The sequence below is a fragment of the Adiantum capillus-veneris genome, chromosome 6, assembly GCF_014529385.1.
Source record: "Adiantum capillus-veneris isolate H3 chromosome 6, ASM1452938v2, whole genome shotgun sequence".
Taxonomy (NCBI): domain Eukaryota; kingdom Viridiplantae; phylum Streptophyta; class Polypodiopsida; order Polypodiales; family Pteridaceae; genus Adiantum; species Adiantum capillus-veneris.
In genome coordinates, this window is record NC_140936.1 from 43781104 (window position 1) to 43805179 (window position 24076).

Consider the following 24076-nt stretch of genomic DNA (forward strand, 5'->3'; position numbering starts at 1 on the left):
CCATTGTAAACTAATCAATGATCCTCAAGAAATGGACCAAAGGTAATTCATAGCTCCAATTTGTGGAGATATTAATTAGAGAAATGAGCAAACCGTTGAAAACCCCACTAGCTTCCTTTTTACACAAAAGTAAACTAGGGTTCTCTAGTTTACAGTTGGGTAGCCGCCATGCTTAATGACATCAGTCCATAGGCTTTTAATAAGAGCATAAAAATCTGTCAGTAATATGCTCCACTGAGCACTTTATGGGTCCCCCATATTTAATGCTTAATCGAAAATCTTTGGGCGTGCACTTTTTCCCCAAAAGTAAACTACGGTACCCTAGTTTACTTTTGTTCCCTAATTTACTTTTTTGGCGCCCGAAAAAATCAACGGCCATCCTCCTTGGATCCAACCCCCAATCAACCACAGCCCTTGATCCCACCCTCAGGTGCCTGCCGCAAAAAAAAGAAACACCCGCCCGCATAAAATGGTTTACCGGTATTAGATGAAATGGCAGTGTAAACTTCCTCACTTACGTTTCAGAATACTTAAGTAGAGTCCACATCTCTCAGCTCAAGACGGTAGCGGCTATGGAAGCACTATTTCTATCAGGGCTTGGATCGAATTCTCTCGCTTGCTCACGCACTCTAACCCCTTCATCCCCGCTTCGTTTTCCTAATCTCGCAATCCGTAGGGTGGTTTCAGCAGCAGCCTCATCAGGACCAGATGGCAGCAGTAGTCGCCCCAAGTATCGCCTTACTATCCTTCCCGGTGATGGCATTGGTCCAGAAATTTCAAAGGTCGCCCTTGATGTCCTCTGCTGTATCAGCTCTGAAGAAGGTACATTCCCATTTTTGTTTCAAGCGCATGTAAGGTGTCTGGATGCTGTTTGCCCTATCTGACTCAATTAAGGAAAAACGAAGTAGGACTAACATGTGCTATGTAGCACAACTCAAAGAGGATTATAAGGGACGTTGCTCTACAAAAAAAATGCGCTGATAAAAATTCTGCACAAAAGGACAAAGTTGCCCGCGCAGTACTGCCTCTAGTGAAAATGAAGGCCAAAATGAGCTTGCCAAAGTATTACTTGACGAGCTAATGCTCACCAAATCTCACCCAATTTGGAGAAATTGAGTACAATGCTGGCAATTATGCATGGGATGATGCAACCTGCATTAGCACCAATTGCTAAAATTACGGTTATAGGAATGCACACACAACTTGGAGAAGATGAAGCAGCTCAAGGCATACGAGAAAGAGTGTATTGCTAAGTGCACAAATAGAAAGATAAGAAAGCCCCAGAGTGATGGGCGTTATACAATGCACGGAGGAAAAATCTCCTGGTGTGGGAAAAAGTGCCCGGCAATCCTAAGTGTGTTGACATACATCACTACTACATATATCATAACAAGTTATAGACCTCACGATGTGAAGTTCGATGGTCTTATATCCATATTGTTGCAAAAGTCTCAATCTGTAAAAAATGTGGCTAAGAAGCATGCTATTGAAGGGGCTATTGAATAAGCACTCATTGGTGCATAACAAAAGAAGAATACAACTATTGCCACCTACAGTTCTTTTGTAAATAGCTGGCGATGTCCACGTCTATGAGGGTCACCACGACATCAACGGAGGCTGCATCAGAGGATCAGGACTATTCTAGCACGACGTGGGAGACGTCCAATACAATTATTTAGAGAGGCGGACATTGACCATGTTCTTCAACGATCGATGTAGTACATTCTCGGACAGCGCCCGATGTCGTGCATCCTTGGACACTGATGTTCACTTTAGCTTTTATTTTACTTTATTTTATATTGTACCCAGACATTGTATTAGATCCACCAAGATTGTATCACTTTGGTCTCATAGGTCATTTTGGCCTTTTGAAGACATTTAACATAACCTTTCATTTCATTTTATTTCTCTCTATATATTCAAGTTCAACTTAGATGTTTGCAGTTTTCTCACATGTGTTGCTTTAATTTTAAGCTTGGATGTCAAAGCCTATTACAACCCTTGTCTAGAAAGCTACCACTTCATCAAAATAATGATACATGGGATAAATGTGCCACAATATTTAATGATGGAGCAATTGATCAAAAAAGGGTCGATCGAGTAATAAAAGCTCCACAACAATAACAATGGACCAAAGTGGGCTAAAAAATTCAAATATTGCCTACAACCATGAGATGCAACCTAGGTTGCCACCATCTCGTGACGACATTGCCAAAGTGAAACAGAGGGCGTGGTGACAAGGAAACACGCAGGAGAGAGAGAGTGAAGAAGAGAGGTAAAATGTTTCAAACGTAACGATAGGTAGTGGGTGAAATGCCTATTATGAAACAAGTCAAAACAAAAGAGAAAAAGAAATCAATTGAAAGGTTACAAGAATGATGAATTGTTTACATGATGCATTTTCCAAGTTCGACGTACTAAAGAGAAAATCTAAGCCATCGATGAATGCAAGGAGTTGAATGTCGATCTCACCTTATAACAAAACAAAGCATCCCATCTCCTGTAGTCTTTGCATCAGTCGAGCTCTAGGAACCGTGTCAAATGCTTTGCGAAAATCCACAAAGGTACAATAAACCCACAAATGTCGTTCTCACATTATAAGAAAACAAAGCGTTCCCATCTCCTATAGTCTTTGCATTAGTCGAGCTCTAGGAATCGTATCAAATGCTTTGCGAAAATCTACAAAGGTACAATAAATCCTCCTACCATGTGATCAACTTTCCTCGCTAACAACTTTGAGTGTCAATATATGATCAAGAGTAGAAAAACCCCTCTCGAATGCCTTCTCTCTGCCTATCTACTCAACTGCTGCTCAAGAACGGATGCATACAACCTAGCTAGCGTGTGCCCAATCATGATAGTACGGTAATTCCCTGCTATCATGGGGTCTCTTGCCTTGAAGATAGGCACAATAGTAGACATGCTCTAAGTATCTGAAAAACCCTCACACATGGCTCGGTTGAACAGTATTGCAAGAAGCTCTGCAAGCATATTCCTAGCATGTATGAAGTGCTCCGCCATCAATCCATCATCATCATATGCTTTCTTGGTTCTCATCCTGTCAATGGCTTTCTTTACCATCTTAGCGGTAAAAAAAGTGCATGTTTGTGGGCATGGCTCTGGAGGGTCGGGTAGAGAGTGCTGTCCTGGAACTGTGTAAAGGGATGCTGCATATGCGCCCCAAATCTCGGTTGATGTGATAGCCGGTGGAGGGAATGCTCATGAAAAAATCTCCATGCCTCGCGTGAGTCCTGGCTCAAGAATAGCTTGTACAACTCCTCTAACCGATCAAGATATGTCTTCTTCCGTCGCACTAGGCGTTGAAGGCTATCTGTGATTGTTTATGAGTAATGGCTCCGAGGAGCACTCCTCTTTGAAGTGTGGCTCTTTTCTCTCTACATTCCTCATCATACCAACTGTTTTTGGGGCATACTTCCAGAACGTCGTCTCTGCCTGGGTTAGGTATGCCTCTACTATTGCATCATGTAAAGTCTGTGTCAATATCTGGTTCAGCTCCTCTAATGGGCGTCCCGCCTCCTATGTGGCTAGGTGTTTGTAAATACTATCCTTGTAAATAGAGTCATTCTCCGACGTAAAAGTGTATCAAGTACACGTAGATGCCCGGGCTAACGGAGTTGTACTAAAGTGGAATGAAACTGTAAATGTAAGGAGGGCGTGATCTATTGCTACCTCAACATGCGAACTATAAAATCTTGAATAGATAGTATTAAACTGGGCTGAGCCATAACATAGTCCAGCTGTCTGTGAGGTAAACAAGTGAACCCATTCGCTCGTGGAAATCTCTGTAGGACATTCAGGATGGCCAATCCATGTGCAGTCCCCTTGTCTGCCAAATATCCCGCATACTCATTATGCACCACATCTTGTGAGCACCTAGCCAATCCCAGATCACTGACCTCTAGCTCTCTTAACATCTCCTTTGAGGTATCATAGAAGGCTGTTTGAGAGTCGTCCGTCTCGACATTGAAGTCCCCTAGGAGGATAACATCCCCATCCCTAGAGAACTTCCATATGTCTTCATCTAAAATCGTGTATGGTGATTGCCCCTTGGGCAATGCATAGAGAGATGTGCTCGGTGGGAAATAGCATGTTGCAATATAAAGTGGTCTCTTGTCAAGTGAAGCGGAAGTGTTTTAAGGATTTTGCTCGGATCTAGTACTCCGCACAAACACAAGGGACACTTTACTTCACTTGAAAGAACTGAACTGAATTGAATGAAAAGAGAGAGAGAAAAGAGAGACAACACCGAATGTCAGGTCACAAACCCTCAAGGGCCCCCTTGCTCTATTGTCAGAGCAAATACTTTCTTTATTCTTGCACGATGCTGATACAATGACTAAATGCTGAGATGCTGATGCTAATGGTACTGATGCTGGGTACTACTGGGTACTGAGGTACTGCGGGGTATTGAGGGTGCTGAGGTATTGATCGGTTCTTTGTTGACGACGACGACGACGAGGTACTGTTGGGTTCTATGTCGATGACGACGAGGTACTGATGGGTTCTATGTCGAGGTTGATGACGACGACGAGGTACTGAGGGGTTCTATGTCGACGACGACGACAACGACGATGTCGAAGCTAATGGGTTGAAATCTGAATATGCTCTTGATGCTCGTGGGTGAAACCTGAAATCGCTGGTAATGCTGATGGGAATCTGCTAATGCGGCAAGGCTACGGGCTGATCGGCCGTTGTCGTGGATGACGATGGTTGAAAACTGAAAAACTCTGGCTGTTCTGAGGGCTGAAAGTGAAAGTGTCAGGTGCAACGAAAGTGTTTATGGATTTAGCTCAGATCTAGTACTCTGCACAAAGTTCAAACACAAGGGCCACTTTACTTCACTTGAAAGACTAAACTGAACTGAAAGAAAGAGAGAGACAAGAGAGAGAAAAGAGACGACGCAGGGATGTCAGGTCCCAACCCTCAAGGGCCCCCTTGCTCTGTTGCCAGAGCAAGTACTTTCTTTATTCTTGCACAATGCTCATACAATGGCTGGATGCTGATGCTAATGGGTACTGATGCTACTGATGCTGTGTATTGTCTATTGATGGGTCTATGTTGACGACGATGAGGTCGACGACGAGGTATTGCTGGGGTCTATGTCGACGATGACGATGTCAAGGCTGAAAACTGAAATTGCTAATCTGATATGAATCTGGAAATGTTGATTTGATCTGATTATGGAAACGTTGATCTGATATGAATTTGGAAACGTTGATCTAATCTGAAATGCTGGCGATGTTGGGCTGGAAACGCTAGATGGCTACTGGGGAATAATGCTGAACTTTTGTGGCTAAAAACGTTGGGTTGATCTTGGAGAAAACGCTAGAGCTCCTTGTCAAAGTCGGCGATGCGGAAGCGTAGAGACGAAGGTGAGAAAGCACGAGAGAGAGAGAGAGAGAGAGAGAGAGAGAGAGAGAGAGAGAGAGAGAGAGAGAGAGAGAGAGAGAGGCATTGAACCAGTCAATCAAGGCAATGAGATAACAGAGGATAATACAATGGGGGCTAAGGGTTTCTTATATAGAAACCTCAATAAATTGCCCTACCTAGACTTCGACAAATAAGTGTGATAAATCCCTAAAAGCCAAAATAAATACTGGGTTCACACTGGGTAGTTCACTTGAGATGCCTAAACTTTTAACACCCTCTCTGCATTTCATAGTGGACATCAATAGTGAAACCAAGTCAATGAAGAATCTACCATGGATATTCCATCAACTGTAGACTACTGGATACACCTCGGTGTTGCTCTCCTCAACTTTGTACCTGAAAGAAACGCCAACTTGAGCATTGGTTGCCTCTGTAGAGAATCTGAATTGTAGACAAGAGTCTCTGTGTGTGTCTAAAAGAATTTCGGGTGAAAGCCAACGCCTACCGCCCCACGGGCCGGTTTCAAGGTCCCGTTGCCGGGATATCAATCATCTTTTCCTCAAGAAGTGAGCCTCGGTTATTTTGGGTAAAGACACAGAGTACAGGAACGCGGGATTATACTATGGCCGATAAGGGGAAGGGCATTATGGAAGAGGGTTCCTCTTCACAAGACAGACAGGAAACTCCGCATGTTTCCTTGCCAAAAAGTGGTCAAATTAGGGTTGATTTTTTGTTGCGTTTTTAGGGTTTGCAAGTATGAACCAAGATGAGATAGGGAGAGGTCTCATGGCGATTGCTTGGATTCTTTGACGCATTGGTAAATCATCTTGAAATTTGAGCTTACTTAGTCGTGGGTAGTACGCTACAGTATTGCGGAATTATGCTGGTTTGTAGAGGCAAGAGCCTCTTGCACAGGTAAAAGTTAAGGGACAAGTTGCTAGATGCTATTTGGTGAAGTTCAAGAACCATCCACCTTGGATGCAAAGTGGATGGAAGAGCATGAACTGTCAGAGTCACCAAATGTATTGCAGCTTTACCTTGAGGCCTTTGGGTTACAGCCTACGTATGCCCCAACCCAATGTCTGCAAAGGAGGGGTAATGATAGAGCTAGCACATCAAATGTACTCATGGATTCAGTGCAACAACAGTGTACAGTTTGACAAAAGTATGAAGGTCTCAATAAGTCATTTGTACATATGTTTTGACAGTCTTTCTTGCGGATATATGCGATGATAAAAGGGTGCTTACCACACAAGATCATCTATGGCATGTATTTATGGTATGCTATCGAGGACGTTTGCGATTTCAAGAGGGGGGTATGTCACGAGGACGTGGAAACTGCTAACTTTAGTTGTTGGTTTCTTTCCAATGATTTTTGTTTAATTCTTGAGACCCTCTTTTTGAAGTTGCAAATGGTCGGACATTGTATGGCCAATGTGAACAGTAGTTTCACCCGCAAACGGGAAGTTGGTCGGCACTGGAATTCGTATAGTAAGAGGATGTCTAGGCTTTGAGCAAGATCATGTAGGTCCCTCCGTCGCACTTAGCAAGTTGGTGGATACTAGGAAGTGAACTCAATAAAGGCATAAAGTCAAGGTGGGATCACCAACAGAAAGTATCTGACAGTTGGGTCACATTGCACTTTTGGATGCGGTCCCAATGAGGATAGATGGTCAGATGACCAGTGGGAGCCCAACGGAAACATCTCCTAAAAATTAGGGAACTGCTATTTTGGGCCGCGAAATGTGTTCGCGTTATTACCTTCGGTATGACCAAGGAAACATTTTATTACTCTGCTGCAAAGTCAACTGGCACCGGTTGAGAGATTTTTAAGCAGGAAGCCCAATGCGGGGAAATTGCATGTATGAGTGCCAAGTGGCACTTTTTGGTCAATTTACCAAAGTCTGGGAGAACAGAACTCGTAACTGACTTTTTGGAGCAGTTTTGGAGGCTGATAACTGTGATTTTCAGCCATTTCTCTCCATTTTTGAGCTTCCCATGACTTTACCTAGGACCAAGGAGCTCATTTTCAGCATTGGAAGGCATCAGATGTGTGTTTACAGGGTTGTTTTGCTGCGTTTTCAGCGATACGCAGGTTTTGGCAGCATGGAAATCTTTCCCTTTTTGCATCTATTTGTTCACAGATGCCTTAGAAGTTAAGGGCAGAAGAGGGGGCGCTCGATTTATGCTGGGGGGATGCTTCATTGAGAACCTGTCACAAGTTAAGAGCTATGGAGTGCTTGCTTTCCTCTCTATGTACAGTGTGGTGCTAGGAGTGATGACCTGCACACTACACACTGCTCTCTCTCTCTCCCCTACGTGCAGTTATGTGATGCCCCACAAGAGGGCTCTTCATTTGACTGATGTACAGCTGTGTGGTTTCATGCTTTTGTGCTGAGGCAAGAGCCTCCTTGAGCAGGAACAAGGGTAGCTAACTGCTACTCCAAAGCAGGCATTGGTGAGGGTCATAACCTCACCGTACAGGTGCATTTTCAGCGCTGTGTATGCGTTGTAAATTGACTCTTTTTCAGCCATACGAACGCCAGAACCATTGGGAATAGTGCCCCACTGGCAGAGGACAGTTTAGGGCTGAAAACATGGCAAAAACCAGTGAATACAGCGAGCTGAATTTACTGTTTTTGGGCAGAAATCAGAGGGTTTATGCCAGTGAAAGAGAGTTCTAGCAGGGGAATTGGTTTCGTGCAAGTTTTGGGGTTGTTATGCTACCGAAATTTGGCCAAAACAGGTGGTATCTAGCTGGACACAGATAAAGGATCCCCAGGACTCTTCTTTGTAATTTACCCTCCTAAAGAATAAAGAAATACCGAAAGGGGCGCCAATTTTAGGGCCTACAGGTTGTCGGCGTCTGCTCGGGGCATTCTAGCTTCCGAACCGTGTGTGTACTTAACTGTTAATTCCCGTTGCAGGTTCCCTTTGCACGTTCTCTTTGTGTGCGTCTAAAGTAAAGAATTTCGGGTGAAAGCCAACGCCTACCACCCCACGGGCCGGTTTCAGCCATACTGAAGTTGCAAGACCTGGAAGTTGGGGTTCCTTCTTGTACTCCAAGGGGTGTCCACACAATCTCCAAGTCGCTCCATACACTTTGCACACAGGGCTCCACACAAAATGGTCTCCAAGATTTACGTCTCCCAAGCTACTCCTCAAAAAGTACTTTTACGCCCTTATCTTGAGCTCCAATGTCCTCGCCTCCAAGTTGCTTCACACACTTTGCAAAAGGGGAGGTTGCCCCGCTCCACAATTCACACTCCAAAATCTCCAAGACAATCCACCCCGAGGTGTATCTCCTCTAATGCCCAAGGGGCGCCCAAAACTCGCATCTAGGTAGTGTTTTAAAACGCTATGGCTTGCAAGGGTCTTTGGGTGGCTGACAAGTGGGACAAAGTGGTCGTCATCAAGGAATTTTGAGTTGGTATAGTGTTTTAAAACATAGAGTTTGGGGGAAGGAGGACCATCGTCTTGGGTTGCCGCTGCTGGCGTTTCAAAACGCTGTAGAGTGGTAGGGTGTCATTGTTGCCAAGGTAGATGACACCGTAGGTCGCGGGTTACTAGGTGCTGTCGGACGCAGTGTTCTAAAACACTAGCGAGGGGAGGATCTCCGGTGCCGCAGTCAAACAACGTTTTAAAACACTAAGGTGGTGGAGGCTTCCACGAGCACGCAAGGGAGGGGGGCAATGACCACAACAAGGCACAACGCGTTTTAAAACGCAAGCGAGGGGGGGGGGGGGGGGGGGGGGGGGGGATAATGGCACCGCCGACGAGGGAGAGAAAACACTTCACCGCTGCTTCTCAACGTGAGCTTCTTCCACAAAGGTTTTGATATCATGTCAAAGTCGAAGATACGGAAGCATGAGAGAGAGAGAGAGAGAGAGAGAGAGAGAGAGAGAGAGAGAGAGAGAGAGAGAGAGAGTCTCCTGAACCAATCAACCTTGGCACTGAATAATTGATGATGAGTACAAAGGGTTGCATATATACCGATCTAAGTAAATTTCCCTTCCCAGACTTTGACAAATAAGTAAAATAAATACCTAAAACAGCCCCAAATCTACACCTTGGTGGCCATCGGCAACCCCTCATTGAGACGGATCCAATGGTGCATCAAATCAGCCGTGGAGGTGCTTCATTTTGAAGAGTTACCGCGGCGACATTCCCCATCTGAGTCAGTAAAATATGCACTTGAGGTATTGCATCTGTGTACATTTCATTTACGCAATCAAAAGCAAATACCACATCGGCAATTGTGTGGGTGCACTTGAGGTATTGCATATGTGTACATTTCATTTACGCAATCAAAAGCAAATACCACATTGGCAATGGCGTGGGGAGCCTTTTATTTTTAGTTGACTCTTTGTCATTTTTCTTTCATTCCCAAAGAGCTCAAGGTGGTTAAGCAATTGTTCTCACACTCCCTCTCACATGGGAGCTCTAGAGACGGTTTCCTTGCTCAAGAACTTGGCTATGGATGCGAATCCAAGGAAGTGAAATATCTTCTCTTTCTTTTATCTTCTCATGCTATATTATGCTTAGCTATGCTGAGAGAGTTCTCATGGAGTAAGTGTAACAGACTTGGACACTCCAAGTCAAGAATCAATCGCGACAACACCAAATAACCACTTCAAAACAAGTCACAGATCACAATAGATGTACACTGGCCCAGCGGAGTTCCGTGCCTAGAGATATTGGCCCCAAAGATTGGTGCCCCTTTCGATATTTCTTTTTATATTAATCAAATCAAAGTACAAGAGAGTGGCTAGGGTTTCACTCTCAGACTCTGCGTCTAGATGCTCTGAGAAGTGAAGCCTTCTCCACATATTTAAAGGTACAAGGGATGCCCAAAAGTAGAGCCCCAAAAGCTTCAAATCAAAAGCAATTGCTCTCTCTCTCTCACAGAGAGTCAAAAAGCAAAATTTGCGTCGCTCATCATTTTCCTTTAAAAAAAAAAAAAAAAAAGCCTCCGCGATTTCCGGAAATTAGGGTTTTTGGCAAAAATTAGGGTTTGCAGGAATTTTAGGGTTTCTGGCAGAAATTAGGGTTTTTGTTGTCCGTAGCCACGTCATCACTTTGTGACATACCCCCCTCTTGAAAGCATTGTAATCGACCGCGATTACGCCTGCAAAACCGACAAAAGCCATAAACCGTCTTAGCAGACACTGACTGTTAGTACCTACGTACTAGGAACACACATCTAGCACATGTACAAAATCGACAGTCACATCACACGACATCACAGGACATCACCAGACATCACATGACATTCAACATTCATTCGGATCTTAGACCATGATTTATCGGCAATGTAGCTAGCAATCACATCTAGGTCCAATCGGGACCTCATCGATGTCCGATTGACTAACCCCTATTGCAACCATGTCTATTCGAATATCAGACCAAAATGCTGTAGTCATTTCGTCTATCAGTTCGTGCACTCACAAGAAGTCAAGAACAAATCAGTATCATTAGTAGGAATTCCATTTCATAAAGTCATCCAGCAGAATACTGTCAGCTCTCAGTATCCCTGAAGCTCAAAGAGACATCAGTGACTTTAGTATCAAAATCGAGGCATCTATTGACAAGGGAGCGGAGTGACTCCCCTCTTGTGCATCCCACTGCACCAGATCTCCGGCCAAGCTGAATTTCTGGGTTCTGTTTGGAGTAGACTATGCTAAACCAAAACATCGAGGTAAAGTTTCACAATCCGAGGAGTATCTACTAGGTCCTCCTCCTCCATCCACTTCGCATCAAATGCATGAAAGTTCTTGAACTTAACCAAGAAACCGCCTTCGGACTTTACCTTTCTTCGTATCGTTATGTGCCAAAATCTGTTCAGGAACAAGGATCTCCTCGTTTTCTTCCACTTCGGGTTGCTCATCAGGCTCCCCATCATCAGGCACATCACCCTTAACAGGGTTCAAGAGACTCACATGCAATGCATTATGAATCCTCCAAGTATCTGGCAGTTTCAATCGGAAGGAGACATCATTTATCTTGTCAGTGATCTGGAAAGGTCCGTAGTATCGCATACTAAGCTTTGGAAAAAGCTCTCCTTTCCCTTTTTCTTTCGTAGGCGTGCCTTCTCAAAAGTAAGAGCACCCAATCATCCTCCTTCAATTTCAAGTCGCGACGATGGCGATCCGCTGCCTTTTTCTGTCGCTCTTGAGACTCCTGCAAAGTCTCGCGAACCTTGGCAAAAGCCGTATCCAAATCTCGCGAATATTCATCCGCTTCAAATATCTAATCTTTCGTGCTCAGGAAGGATGGAACCTTCGCAGCACTTTCAACAATCTCACATGGCGTCTTCCCGTCGAAGAGTGTATCGTGTTATTGTAGGTAAATTCCACCAAAGGTAAGTTCTTTTCCCATTGAGTCTTCTGATCCGAGATACAAGACTTCAATAAATCTAAAACCACTGAATTGGCAATCTCAAATTGCCCGTCAGTCTGTAAGTGGAACGATGACGAGAACTGCAACCGCGTGCCAATGTTCTCCCAAATTGCCTTCCAAAACAAACTCATAAATCTGGGGTCTCTGTCGGAGACAATCGTCTCAGACGTGCCATGTAATCGGAAAATCATCGTGATCTTTCTGTGTTCTCGGGAGATCCAAAATGAAATCCATTGCAATACTTTCCCAGGGGTGGGTGGGTATGGGTAAAGGCTGTAACAATCCCTGTGCCTTATGCCTGCCAAACTTGACCTTCTGGCATACCAAGCAACTGCGCACAAACTCTTCCACATCCTTTTTGAGTCTGGGCCCAAAGAAGTATCTCTCTACCCCCTTCATGGTGGTAGCAATGCCGCAGTGACCCGTAAAAGGTGGATAGTGGCATTCAGTCATAACCTTATCCCTCAACGGCTGTGTAACGCACAACATAGTCTTTTTCATCAAGTAGCCTTCCCGAAGGGAGTATCCCACTACTGACTCCCCATCCCGTATCCGTGTGAAAATATCTGCAAAATCTGTATCTGTGGCATACTGATCGACCATATCCTCGAAGCTCCTATGATGTTTCGCGGAAACAGCCAGAACCAATGGTTTTCGAGACAAAGCATCTGCCACCACATTCTTTTGTCCCTGCACATGGACAATCTGGAAGTAGAACTGTGACAAGATGTTCGCCCACCGCATCTGCTTTTCCAAAAGCTGCTTCTGTGACAAGAAGTAGTGCAAACTCTGATGGTCTGTAAAGACAGTAAAATCCGCTCCGAGTAGATAATGCCGCCACTGAGTAAGAGCATGGATAACCGCCAAAAGCTCTTTCTCATAGATCTGTGCTGTCATCTCCGGCCTAGAGAACAAACGGCTCTCGTAAGCTATGACATGGCCTTCTTTGCATCAAGACCGCACCCAGACTACGACCACAAGCATCACAATATACTTCAAATGACTTCTGCAAGTCCGGCTAAGTCAAAATAGGTTCCGTAGTCAATTTCTCTTTCAATGTCCGAAAGGCAGTCACCTCTGTGGGTCCCCCCAAAAAAGGTACTCCTTTCTGTGTCAAGGTATGCAAAGGGGAAGCAACCTCTGCAAACTTTCGTATGAACTGCCTGTAGTACGAACACAGTCCCAAGAATCTTCTAACTTCATGGACATTCCTCAAATCGGGCCAATCACGGATAGTCTCTATCTTGGCCGGGTCCATTTGCACTCCTCCTGCTGACACAATGTGTCCCAAAAAATGCATCTTTGGTAGGAAAAATTCACTTTTCTTTGCATAAATCACTAACGTGTGATCTCGTAATGCCTGAAAGACTTGAAGCAGATGATCTCTGTGTTCTGCCTCATTCTTGGAGAAAACAATGATGTCGTCAAAGAAAGTGCCAACAAATAGCCTGTACTCTCGAAAAATCCTGTCCATCATCCGGTTAAATGTCGCAGGAGCATTGGTTAAGCCAAAAGGCATCACCAAAAACTCAAATAACCCAAAAGTCGTTCGAAAAGCTGTCTTGTAGACATCTCCTGGTGCTATCCTGATCTGATGATATCCACTCTTCAAGTCAATCCTGCTAAAGCACGAGGATCCCTGTAACTTGTCGAGTATATCATCAATCCTAGGAATCGGAAATCTGTTCTTGATGGTGATTTCGTTGAGAGTGCTATAATCGATGCACATTCTCTAAGATCCGTCTTTCTTCAAAAACCAACAACACTGGAGAGCAATACGGTGAAGTACTAGGCTGGACAAGACCCTTTTCCAAGAGGTCTTTCACTGGGTTCATAATCTTTTCATTCTGTACTCGGCTCACACGGTAAGGTGGCCGATTCGGTGGCGTGCTTCCAGGTATCATATCAATGGTTTGATCTTCAGGCCCTTTGAAAAGCAATCGGCATGAGTGTGGAGAAAAATCTTGGCGTTCTTTTGATCAGGTCAAAACATATTCAACCTTTATCCAACGTTCAGTTCTCTCCCAAAAGAATGAGTAAGAAACTGAAGTTCATCAAGTACAATCTCTAAGCCCTTCATTTATCAAAGTCGCTTTCTCGGCCCGGTAGTCAACCACGGCGTAGTTCTTGTGGTACCAAGGGATCCTGAGTAGAATGTCACTCGCATGCCCTGAACACCCCTGTCATTGCAAACGAAGTTTGCCAATGCTCGGTGTAATGGCAACATCCCATCCGGGTGCCAGTCGAACTACCTCCGCCTGTGGCGTCAGTCTGTCTGGCGTAATTCCAACTCGAGCCGCCAATTCCAAGTGAAAAGAAGTTGGCCTTGGCTCCTTCAAAAGAGCTTCCTGATCCTTCACTTTGCCCCAAAAGTGGCAAAGTTTGTACTTTCATTCATTAGATTCGGTGCAGGTCCCACGCCATGTGGTACCAATTTTGCTTTTCTATCTGCCTTTTCTGCCACATTCCTCTGCTGCTCTCGAACTCTCAGACCTGTCGTCGTCTTTATCATTCTGTTCTTTCTGTGCCTTATTAGGGCACTTCGCGGAGATATGTCCCTGTTCCCCGCATCCAAAGCACTTTCCCTCTCTGATGAAGCGAGCTCTCTCCTCAGGAGTAAGCTTGGGTCGTGCATCATTTTTCTCTGGGTTGCTCTTTTTTCTTTCTACTTTCATTCCCAGAAGTCTGTTCAGCTCGTTGTGTCATGGCCTCATCTGTGGGGTAGGTTAGATTTTGCCAGAGTGAATGGCAAAGCCCCGCTTCGCATGACTCATCAACTCCTGAATAGAAGCTGACTTCTGTTCCAAGCAGTGATCTCGGATCTCTGTAGGTAGACCCAAGGTAAACCGCTCAATCTGTTCTCTGAACGAGATCTTCTTGAATGAAGAGGCGGGTAGAAAAGAGCTCCAGAATCTTTCACAGTATGTATTTACTGTATCGCTCTTGGTCATCTGAAGATGGTTTCAAGCAGCTCGTACATCTCGTTCATATTCTTGCGTCAACTAAGAAGAAATAAAAAGCTTAAATTTCAGCCATTTAACTGGCGTACTCTTGTTAAAAGAAGCGTGAACCACCAAGTACGAGCATTCCCCTTAAGGTAAGAGGTAGCTACCTGAATCTGAAGATGGTTCCAAGCATCTCAGTATCCTGAAAAGTATTAAACTTGATGGAGTGGCCACCTTCCTTAAACTCTCGGACTTTCTTGCTTTTATCTTCGAGAAAGTCATACTGGTTGGCTTTGTAAAAATTCTTCTTGTTCGCATAAAACTTTCCTTCAACGGAATCTGAGCTGTCTGTAGACGAGTCCTCAGTAGAACTGTCAGTCTCTGGGCGAGATGTAGCCTTCTTTGCCTTTTTCTTGCCCTTTCCGAAGCTTTGTTTCTTGCTTCGCTTTTTACCTTTTCTGTCTTCTTCGCTCGAATCCGAGGAGCTAGAAGAACTATCAGAAGAAGAAGAAGAAGAAGAACTGGGTACTCCTTCAAATCGAACACGCTTCTTCTGTTTCTTTGCCTTGTCAAAAGTCGACTGACGACCCAAATAACCTGGAAAGTCAGTGCTTTTCTTCTGCTTTTTGCCGTGCTTTTTGGCTTTCTTTTGCGCGTCAAAAAGCTGAGCAATCCGTGCATCAACCACGTTCTCCAGTTCCTTCTCCGTATATTTTCTTGGAGGTAGAAGGTTTCTTGAGAGCGGGTTTCGGGAGTGGTGTTGTGGTTCTTTGCCACTCCATCTGTACCTCTTCCAAAGAGGTCTGGTTCATATATTTTGCCATCTTCGGGTCCTTGGCAAAATTGAGCATCATCTTTGTTGCATCGCCGATCAACTGGCGACGCTCCATCTCTCGCCGCTCCGCCTAAGTAGGCCAAGGCGGGCCATACTCTCTGCCGGAATCTTCGTTGTGATCCCTGCCCGTGTCTCTATTGTAGAGGGAGTCGACTGATCATTGCTTGAAGCCATAGGTGCCGCGGAAAAAAAAATCGGGGATCGGATTTCCCGTAGAAGAGAAATCGGCCGTGCTCCAATACCACTGTAACAGACTTGGACACTCCAAGTTAAGAATCAACCGCAACAGCACCAAATAACCACTTCAAAACAAGTCACAGATCCCAATAGATGTACACTGGCCCGGCGGAGTTCCGTGCCTAGAGATATTGGCCCCAAAGACTGGCGCCCCTTTCGGTATTTCTTTTTATATTAATCAAATCAAAGTACAAGAGAGTGGCTAGGGTTTCACTCTCAGACTCTGCGTCCAGATGCTCTGAGAAGTGAAGCCCTCTCCACATATTTAAAGGTACAAGGGATGCCCAAAAGCAGAGCCCTAAAAGCTTCAAATCAAAAGCAATTGCTCTCTCTCTCTCTCTCACAAAGAGTCAAAAAGCAAAATTTGCGTCGCTCATCATTTTCCATTTTTAAAAAAAAATAATAGCCTCCGCGATTTCCAGAAATTAGGGTTTTTGGCAAAAATCAGGGTTTGCAGGAATTTTAGGGTTTCTGGCAGAAATTAGGGTTTCTGCTGTCCGTAGCCACGTCATCACTTTGTGACAGTAAGCATATACAAAGTACTATTTCTATTATGCTAAGAGCTTTCTCACGGAGTAAGCATATACAAAGTACTATTTCTTTTGCTTAGAAAATACTTCTTCACCCTCATCTACCTTTTACTCCTTAGTTCTTTAGGGCTTGGGAAGGAGGTTACACCATGGAATCATGAAGTTGATCATCTTCTTGGTTCAAGAAAAGCTCTGCAAGAGCACAAGCTTGTGTTGTAATCAAAGCTCTATAATACAAAGACATCGTTTAGCTGTTCGGAAAATTGTTTGGGCACATCTTCTTAGCGTGGCCATGACAATTCTGTTGCAAATCCAATTTCAGTCGTATAGCGAACATGCAGACTTCATATTGTGAAGTTTTCGTCCCGAGTTACGACAAGTTGATATCGTGCTAATTCTTTCTATGTTTTGTCGTGCGTATGCCCTATCAACTACCTCATTCTTGTGCTAATTTTTCCGATTTAATGCTTCTTTTAGTGCTAGGCTTCATTATGGCCGAGTCTGCCCTTGATCTCCGGAGTCATGACAGAAACTTAGTACGTTGAACATTGTGTTGATGTATGATCATGTGTGTGTGCGTGTGGTGTGTGTTGTCTTTGGGAGCATATGTTAGTACCTAGTTCTACACCCACTATTGGGCACCACGATGTTAGTGGGGATGTCGTGGTATTTAGTCAACACTATGCATGATGGAGCGGATGGTTATATTGTCTTGTGGTTGACTACATGGGTCTATACCTTGCACTTCCCTTTAAGGGTGAATCTAGGCTTATCTTGGATCCATCTAGGTATATCTAATGTAAATTCACTACGTGAATTGCAAACTTTTACACCTTTTCTACATTCATTTGTACTTTCAAAGGTATCAGACCTTTGTTAATGGAAAAAGGCAGCTTAGTGCTAATTTTAGATATGATGTTTGCAACGTTTTTTCAACCCATGTGTTCAGGTATCGACTTTGAAGTTCAAGAAAAGCTGCTAGGTGGAGCTGCCATTGATGCACTTGGCACTCCTCTTCCTGATGACACCTTAGAAGCTTGCAAAGATTCAGACGCAGTGCTTTTAGCAGCTATCGGAGGGTATGTATGTTTATGGTTCAAAGATGTTGGATGATTCTTAGCTTTGTTTTACTAATTGTAAACTTAAACAGATACCAGTGGGACAATAATGAACCTCATTTGCGTCCAGAACGCGGCCTGCTGGGTTTAAGGGCAGGAATGGGGGTATTTGCAAATTTAAGACCAGCTGTTGTGCTCCCTCAGGTATCATTGCAGCAATCTCTCAACATTCTTCTAATTTTGAAGAGGTATCGGCGTCTAAGACAATGCCCTGCTCCATTTATTACAATGACAAAAGCTTGTAGACTCCTCGACTTTAAAACGTGAAGTGGCAGAAGGTGTGGATATTATGGTAGTGCGGGAGCTCACAGGAGGTACGTCTATGCTAGTCATTAGATTTGGTATGAGAACTACTGGTCTTTTTACTGTGACTTCTATTTGAATTAATGCATAGGGATCTATTTTGGGCAACCGAAAGGATTTGGAAAAAATAGCAATGGAGAACAAATAGGTTTCAACACAGAAGTTTACAGCGTGAGCGAGGTATGTGAATGCTCTCTCAAAACAGGATATTTAGATTTCGCGGTAGTGGTTCATAGCACGAACAAGGTTGGTGCATGTCCTCTTTAGTAAATGTGATTTTTAAACACAATGGGATGGGAACTAGTGTTACTGCATGTAGACAGCCCTGCAGGCCCTGCCCCAAGGTACTCCTCACAGTGACTTAATTCAAAAAGAGAAGGATGCTCCGAATGGACTATTTTCTCAATTGACTGTGATTGAGATGCTTTGATGGGAGTAGCATTATGACAGGGTGGTAATGACTCGGGTGGAAAGAGAGGATGCTTTGAACAAACTAATTTTCTTAGTTGACTGTGATTGAGGTGCTTGGATAAGAATTTACTTGATGGTAATAACAAAAATGCTTCTTATGACGAGTCGCTGGCTTGTTGACTTCCAACATTGATCACTTAAGATCTTGGTTTGCAGTTGGTATTCTTAAGTCACTTTCTGTTTCACTGCCTGATTCACGAGATGGCCTCAGGATGCTAATTGTTTTGGTTTCAGATTGATCGCATAGCGCGCGTAGCCTTTGAAATAGCACGAAAAAGAAGGGGACAGCTGTGTTCTGTTGACAAAGCGAATGTTCTAGAGGTGGTGTTCTCTAAATTTTAGTACCGTAATAATGTAATGATTCAAATCTTTGTATGGATGTAAAAGGGTTATCGAGCATCCTTCAATATGCATTATGAGTTTAAATCTCTGATTTGATGAGGTATTTTTACAGGCCTCACAATTGTGGCGCCAAACGATGACAATCGTCGCAAAGGATTTTCCGGATGTTGAACTTACACATATGCTCGTGGATAATGCTGCAATGCAATTGATTCGAAATCCAAAGCAGGTTTTACTCTCTCAAGTATCATTAGTATCAAACATGTTTTTTTTGCATAAAAACTTCTTGGTTATGAAAGATAATGTTGGTAGAACATGGCGAGGTATATATTGTGGGTCATTTTGTTGTTTTTTATTGGTGTCCCATGGCTGGTTGTACTTGTCCTGTTCAAGTGCTTTGCATAGAAACCCAATCACGTCGTGTCGGATCTTTCAATTTAGGGTTATTAAACATACCATCTGGCATTCAATCCCAGAAGACGAGTGGAACAACTGGCTGGTGCTAAATGCCATGGTGAGCTCATGGCCTCTATGTAGTTTAATAGAAACTCAGTTGCAGGTTGTATGTAGAAGTACAAGGTTGTAGGAGCATAAGAGTGACATATTTATATCAAGTTGGCCTGTAAATTGAATGGAGGATGGATGAACCATTGTGGAGGGACATAGGTCAGGTATCCTGCCCTATCTACAGTTAAGCAAGAGAGGTGCCAAGCTAGCAGTGCAAAAACAAATGGCAATACTCTTCCGCAACCATGGAACAGCCAGCTGATGTAACCAATCGACTGCGAAGCGTCTGGAGGATCTCAGTCCATATGGTGAGCCTACACGCAATTGTAGAATGCAGAACATGCAAGCAACAGGCCGTCCACACCACCCACAAATAATATAGAAATAATGGAGATTCTTGCATGGTTGCGTCTCAAATGCATGGATAGTAGTTGGTAGCACTTCTCAAGTGCCTCATTGATAACCCAAGTTGGTAGTACTTGACTTATCTTGTGAAACCAGAATCATTGTGACATAGGAAGTTATGCTCCCTATTGTCTCTTGTTATATATATTGGCGTCTCGGTGCACATTTCGGTCTCCTCTTTAGGTTGGGATGAAACGTTTCATGTTGAAACTGCACGTTTCGGGGTGAAACTTTTCGGGTCTGAAATGATTCGTGGTGGTGCTGGTTACTATAGTATATTCAGGCATGCATACATGCATTTACATGTATGCAAGCATGCATAAGTAGACATGTACGCTTATTTGTCTTCAATATCTTACGAATTTTTCGTACTGGTAGTGATTACCCAGATTTCACAACGTATTTTGCGCCTTGGATGAAGGCACAGTGGAGGATATCATCTTGCTAGGCATAGGTAGTTTCATTGCTATCTTCTCATCATAGGAGCTAGCCTCTAGGGCCGTCAGTCACACTCCTCTCTCTTTTAGGGACACATTGATTATTTTGCATCCATGGTATGAGGATTTTACTTTGGGCTTTCAAAGGTCAGATGGTAGGTCCCGAAGTTTCCTGTTAAAATTGCTTTTCGGGAGTTTTGGTTCCCAGACATGCTGAGGAAAATGAGCCCCTCTATAGATGGCACAGATGTCTGAGTCTGTACTCAATACATGTATGGTATGTCGAAATAGAACCCTTCCACAGAGTGTCCAAATACCTGACAGAAGATGAAACTCTGAACAAACAGAACCCCAAGATACAAAACTTTTGCAAACACCCACCAGACAGAGGAGGGCACGAAATGCACGTCAGAGCATATGCGCATGTGGGCAACCCAAAGTCGGTGGCTAATAGTCTCATCTATGTGTAGGTGCCGGGCGAACAAGTCTGGATCATAGCCAACATAGCCCAGCCCATGTCCTCACTGACAAACCAGCATGAACCATCAACCACATGTAGTATACGGCGGCTGATCTGCAATCTGAGAGGAAGGACCAAAATCTGTTCTCAAGGCATGAGATAGGCCAGCATCCAGCCAAGACTCCAATTGTGTAGGTTGACACCCAAACTCTGCTGTTGCAATAGAATATGCCGACCAATGCTAGCAGAATACTCAAAAAATGAGACTGTCATCACGCTGATCCGCAGCTGAGGGCCAGCACCACTCCCAAGGGTGCCATGATTACCGTGAGAGGCCCGCTCTCCCAAATCTATAACCGCCACGATTGGACATCATCAGGTGAGAAGACGAGGTCCACTGCGCGTTTGCCGGATGAGCCTACCACATGATTAGGGTCTCACCCAGCCAAGGAGCAGGAATCCTTGAACAGAATGGCAACAATCTCCAGCCTCGCATGAGAACAGTAGAGTGGCCTGCCGCCTTCTACCCCTTCATATATGGGTGAACTTTTAGAGGGTTCATCTGCTTGATCACGTCAAGTACTATACCCTGTTTTTCCTACATCCTTAGCTTGTGTATTTCTTCTGCTGTAAGGAGAAGGGCTTTCATATAGTGGTTGAGACTTCTTTCAGCACTCCGTACAGACAATTCCATAAATTTCACTTGAACTCTTACTAAAGTAGATTGGTCATTTAGTCACGCTTTGAAAGGTGGTATTGCCCACAGGCAGTTGATTATGTGCAATAATGAATCTTTACTTGAAGGAGGATAAGCATCTGACATGTACTTTACTTTGTGCAGTTTGACACTATTGTTACAAACAACATATTCGGTGACATTCTTTCTGATGAAGCGTCCATGCTGACGGGAAGCATTGGCATGCTCCCATCTGCTTGTGTAAAAAATTCGGTAAAATTTTTCACAGTTGTGCCCGTTTTGACTTATCTTAGTAAGATGCATAAGAGAGTAATAGCATTGTGTGAGTGCAGGGCCCTGGCTTGTTTGAACCTATTCATGGTTCGGCTCCAGATATTGCTGGCCAGGTCTGAGATCTTTCCCTTGTAGGCTTTTGTAGTTGTATCTTTGCAAATACTCAAGTGGGCACTTGATTCTTTTCTGTGCTAGTAATCTCATGTGTGCTTTTACAAAATGCAGGATAAGGCAAATCCTTTAGCCATGATATTGAGTGTTGCCATGCTTCTGAAATATGGTCTTGGAGAGGTAAAAGCGGCCGAGAGAATCGAGAAAGCTGTAATACAAACTCTCGACAACGGATTTCGCACTGGTGATATTATGTCTGCTGGCAAGGTAAAGTTGCCCATTTGGGTGCTTGTTACAGGTCCCTCAGTATAAAGTTTTGTATATATATGTGTGTGTGTGTGTGAATAAATAAATAAATAAATAAATATATACAGTAAAAATATATACGTATGTATGTGTGTGCGCGTTCACACACACACACACACACACACACACACATCTGTAGTTGTGATCTCACTTGTGAAGTGTACCCTATGCAGAAATTAGTGGGCTGCACAGCGATAGGACAAGAGGTGATTCGTGCAATTCAGGCGAACCACCTTGCTTCGGTGCACAGTTAATATTCTCCTCCTCCGGCATGTCTTTGTTGTGGCACGAGCTTTGCTCAACAGTTTTGTCAAGCTTAGAGAAAAAGTACCCCCCCATTAATTATAGAAGCTTGAAGAGCAGGTTATGGGTTTGTTAAAAATTTTTCCCCAAGCAACCTGCCAAATAGAAGAGTTGTTCTGAAAAGTACGAGCAATTACATTTACACCTCTCTCTCTATCTTTTTACCAAGATGTTTTGTTGTATCCCTTGCATTCATCCCTTGCATTTGCCTTAGTATTATGGAAGGTCAAGGCACCTCTGATATTTTATTACATGGAATCTCTGCACATTCCATTCTTTGGAGCTTGGCTTGCATTGCTAGCGAGCCAGCATTAAAAGTTGATGCGCCCTCTAAGGCTCGAACACGGGCGCCTTCCAGGCTGCGACTCTGCCATCATTAACCAAACCAGTAAGGCAGCGTGCGTTCAGTGCTCACTGCACGAGCTTGAAAATTAAAAAAAAAGGATCGGCCATGATCATCTCTGTGAGCAAGTAGCTTCTCCTTGCTGGTGTCTCCTCCTGCCGTCACCTGCATGGTATGCCACCTCTTGCCTGGCGCCCTCTTGGCCTCCTGCTTGTCTTCTTCAACCACCACCAAGGCAGTGGCTCCCTGTTCGTCTTTGAACCCGAGGGCATGATCTTTCCTGATTCTCACTAACTAAAATGCTTCGTTAGCTGCACCGAGACGATTTGACGATTGTTTGGAACTGTGTGATGTCTATACTGCAGAATGAGTCAAATAAGCGATGCAATTTAAAAGCTAAGAACAAATTTAAACATGTAATTTTAGGAATTGGGGGAGAGAGAGAGCATTTCACATACATATCGAACAACCCCTAACTGCCAATCCCATCACGAAGATTCAACAAGAGTACATATCTAGAAGAAGAAAAGGGAAAGAGAGAGTGCTCAAGAAAGAGAGAAAGTTTGTTAGCGTTCACCAGAGCATGTTTCCCTGGTTTGCAGTTGGTATCGCCTCTAGTAGGCTATGATCGTGGCGCCCCGTTTTTTATCTGTGTACCTTGCAAAAGAATCTTAAAAACAGTTAGAATTTATAGAAATTGATGATTCGGATCATTTGAAATATGTTTACTTTTAGATGTTCGTTGTTTATGTTTGGAAAAAAAAAAAACATGCAAAGTTTCCTTGCATGGGGGAGTTTACACAATCCTCCCCAATTTTTATAATACGAGGGAATGTGCCATTCCCACGACAGTGTGCAATTTTCAGTGCGTTCATTGACCATGTTCTCAGAGTCAAAAATGAAAAATGGTAATGCTTACTCACTGTGCGATTAAATATCTATCATTGATGTACGTAGGTTGCATTTTTGACCTTCTGTGTGATCGCGCTGCTCAAAATAAACATGATAGTGGTGGCAAAGTGGACATTGCAGAGCTTGAAGCTGCGTTACCAAGCTTTGGTATGGAAGAGTTGAGAGGGCTCTTTTACAGTGGTAGAGGACCATTTTGAGCGCGGTAGGTGCATATTGGTTTTGAGCACAATAGGTGCATATTGGAGGTGGCGTGGGCAAGACGAAGGTTGAAGTTGATGTACGTAGGTTGCATTTTTAACCTTCTGTGTGACCGCACTACTCAAAACAAACATGATAGTGGAGGCAAAGTGGACATTGCAGAGCTTGAAGCTATGTTATCAAGCTTTGGTATGGAACAACTATGTCCTCGTTGCTTTTGAGCACCATTCTTAATTCTCATGTATTCAAATTTTTGTGTCGTCTTTGACATGCTAGCAACTGCATAAGTGTCATTCATTAACACATGTTGTAGCATCTTTTTGTGCTTTCGTAAAAGGGTACTATATTTGGCATACATATGAACCAAAGAGCCTTTGAGCAGCAATCATTGCAATGAGCACACTAAGAAAGAAGATTGTAGTAGGGGAGTTGCCCTCACGTTGCATCCCAACAAAAACACTTCAGAGCTTCCTTGGCTTGCCCTTGTTGACATACCCTCTTATAAGAGCACTCCAAGAGACTTCGTTTAGTGAGAAACGTCGATTTGCATTCA

The 24076-nt window shown here is 43.8% G+C and overlaps 1 protein-coding gene across 2 annotated transcripts; it reads left to right on the forward strand.

Annotated features, from left to right (window-relative positions):
- Positions 1-503: 503 nt before the first annotated feature.
- Positions 504-23739, forward strand: LOC147455423 (uncharacterized). 2 transcript variants are annotated; one of them, XM_086514202.1, is made up of 12 exons: positions 504-822; positions 17287-17416; positions 17488-17599; positions 17694-17769; positions 17850-17938; positions 18464-18550; positions 18684-18800; positions 21222-21329; positions 21410-21463; positions 21576-21728; positions 21941-22016; positions 23371-23739. In XM_086514202.1, exons 1-12 carry the CDS (start codon positions 573-575, stop codon positions 23520-23522), a joined length of 1404 nt encoding a protein of 467 aa, XP_086370328.1. In that variant the 5' UTR covers positions 504-572; the 3' UTR covers positions 23523-23739. The 2 variants fall into 2 exon arrangements, with proteins under 2 accessions (XP_086370328.1, XP_086370327.1); XM_086514201.1 differs by lacking the exon at positions 21941-22016 and having other exon boundaries at positions 505-822; positions 23371-23736.
- Positions 23740-24076: the final 337 nt, after the last annotated feature.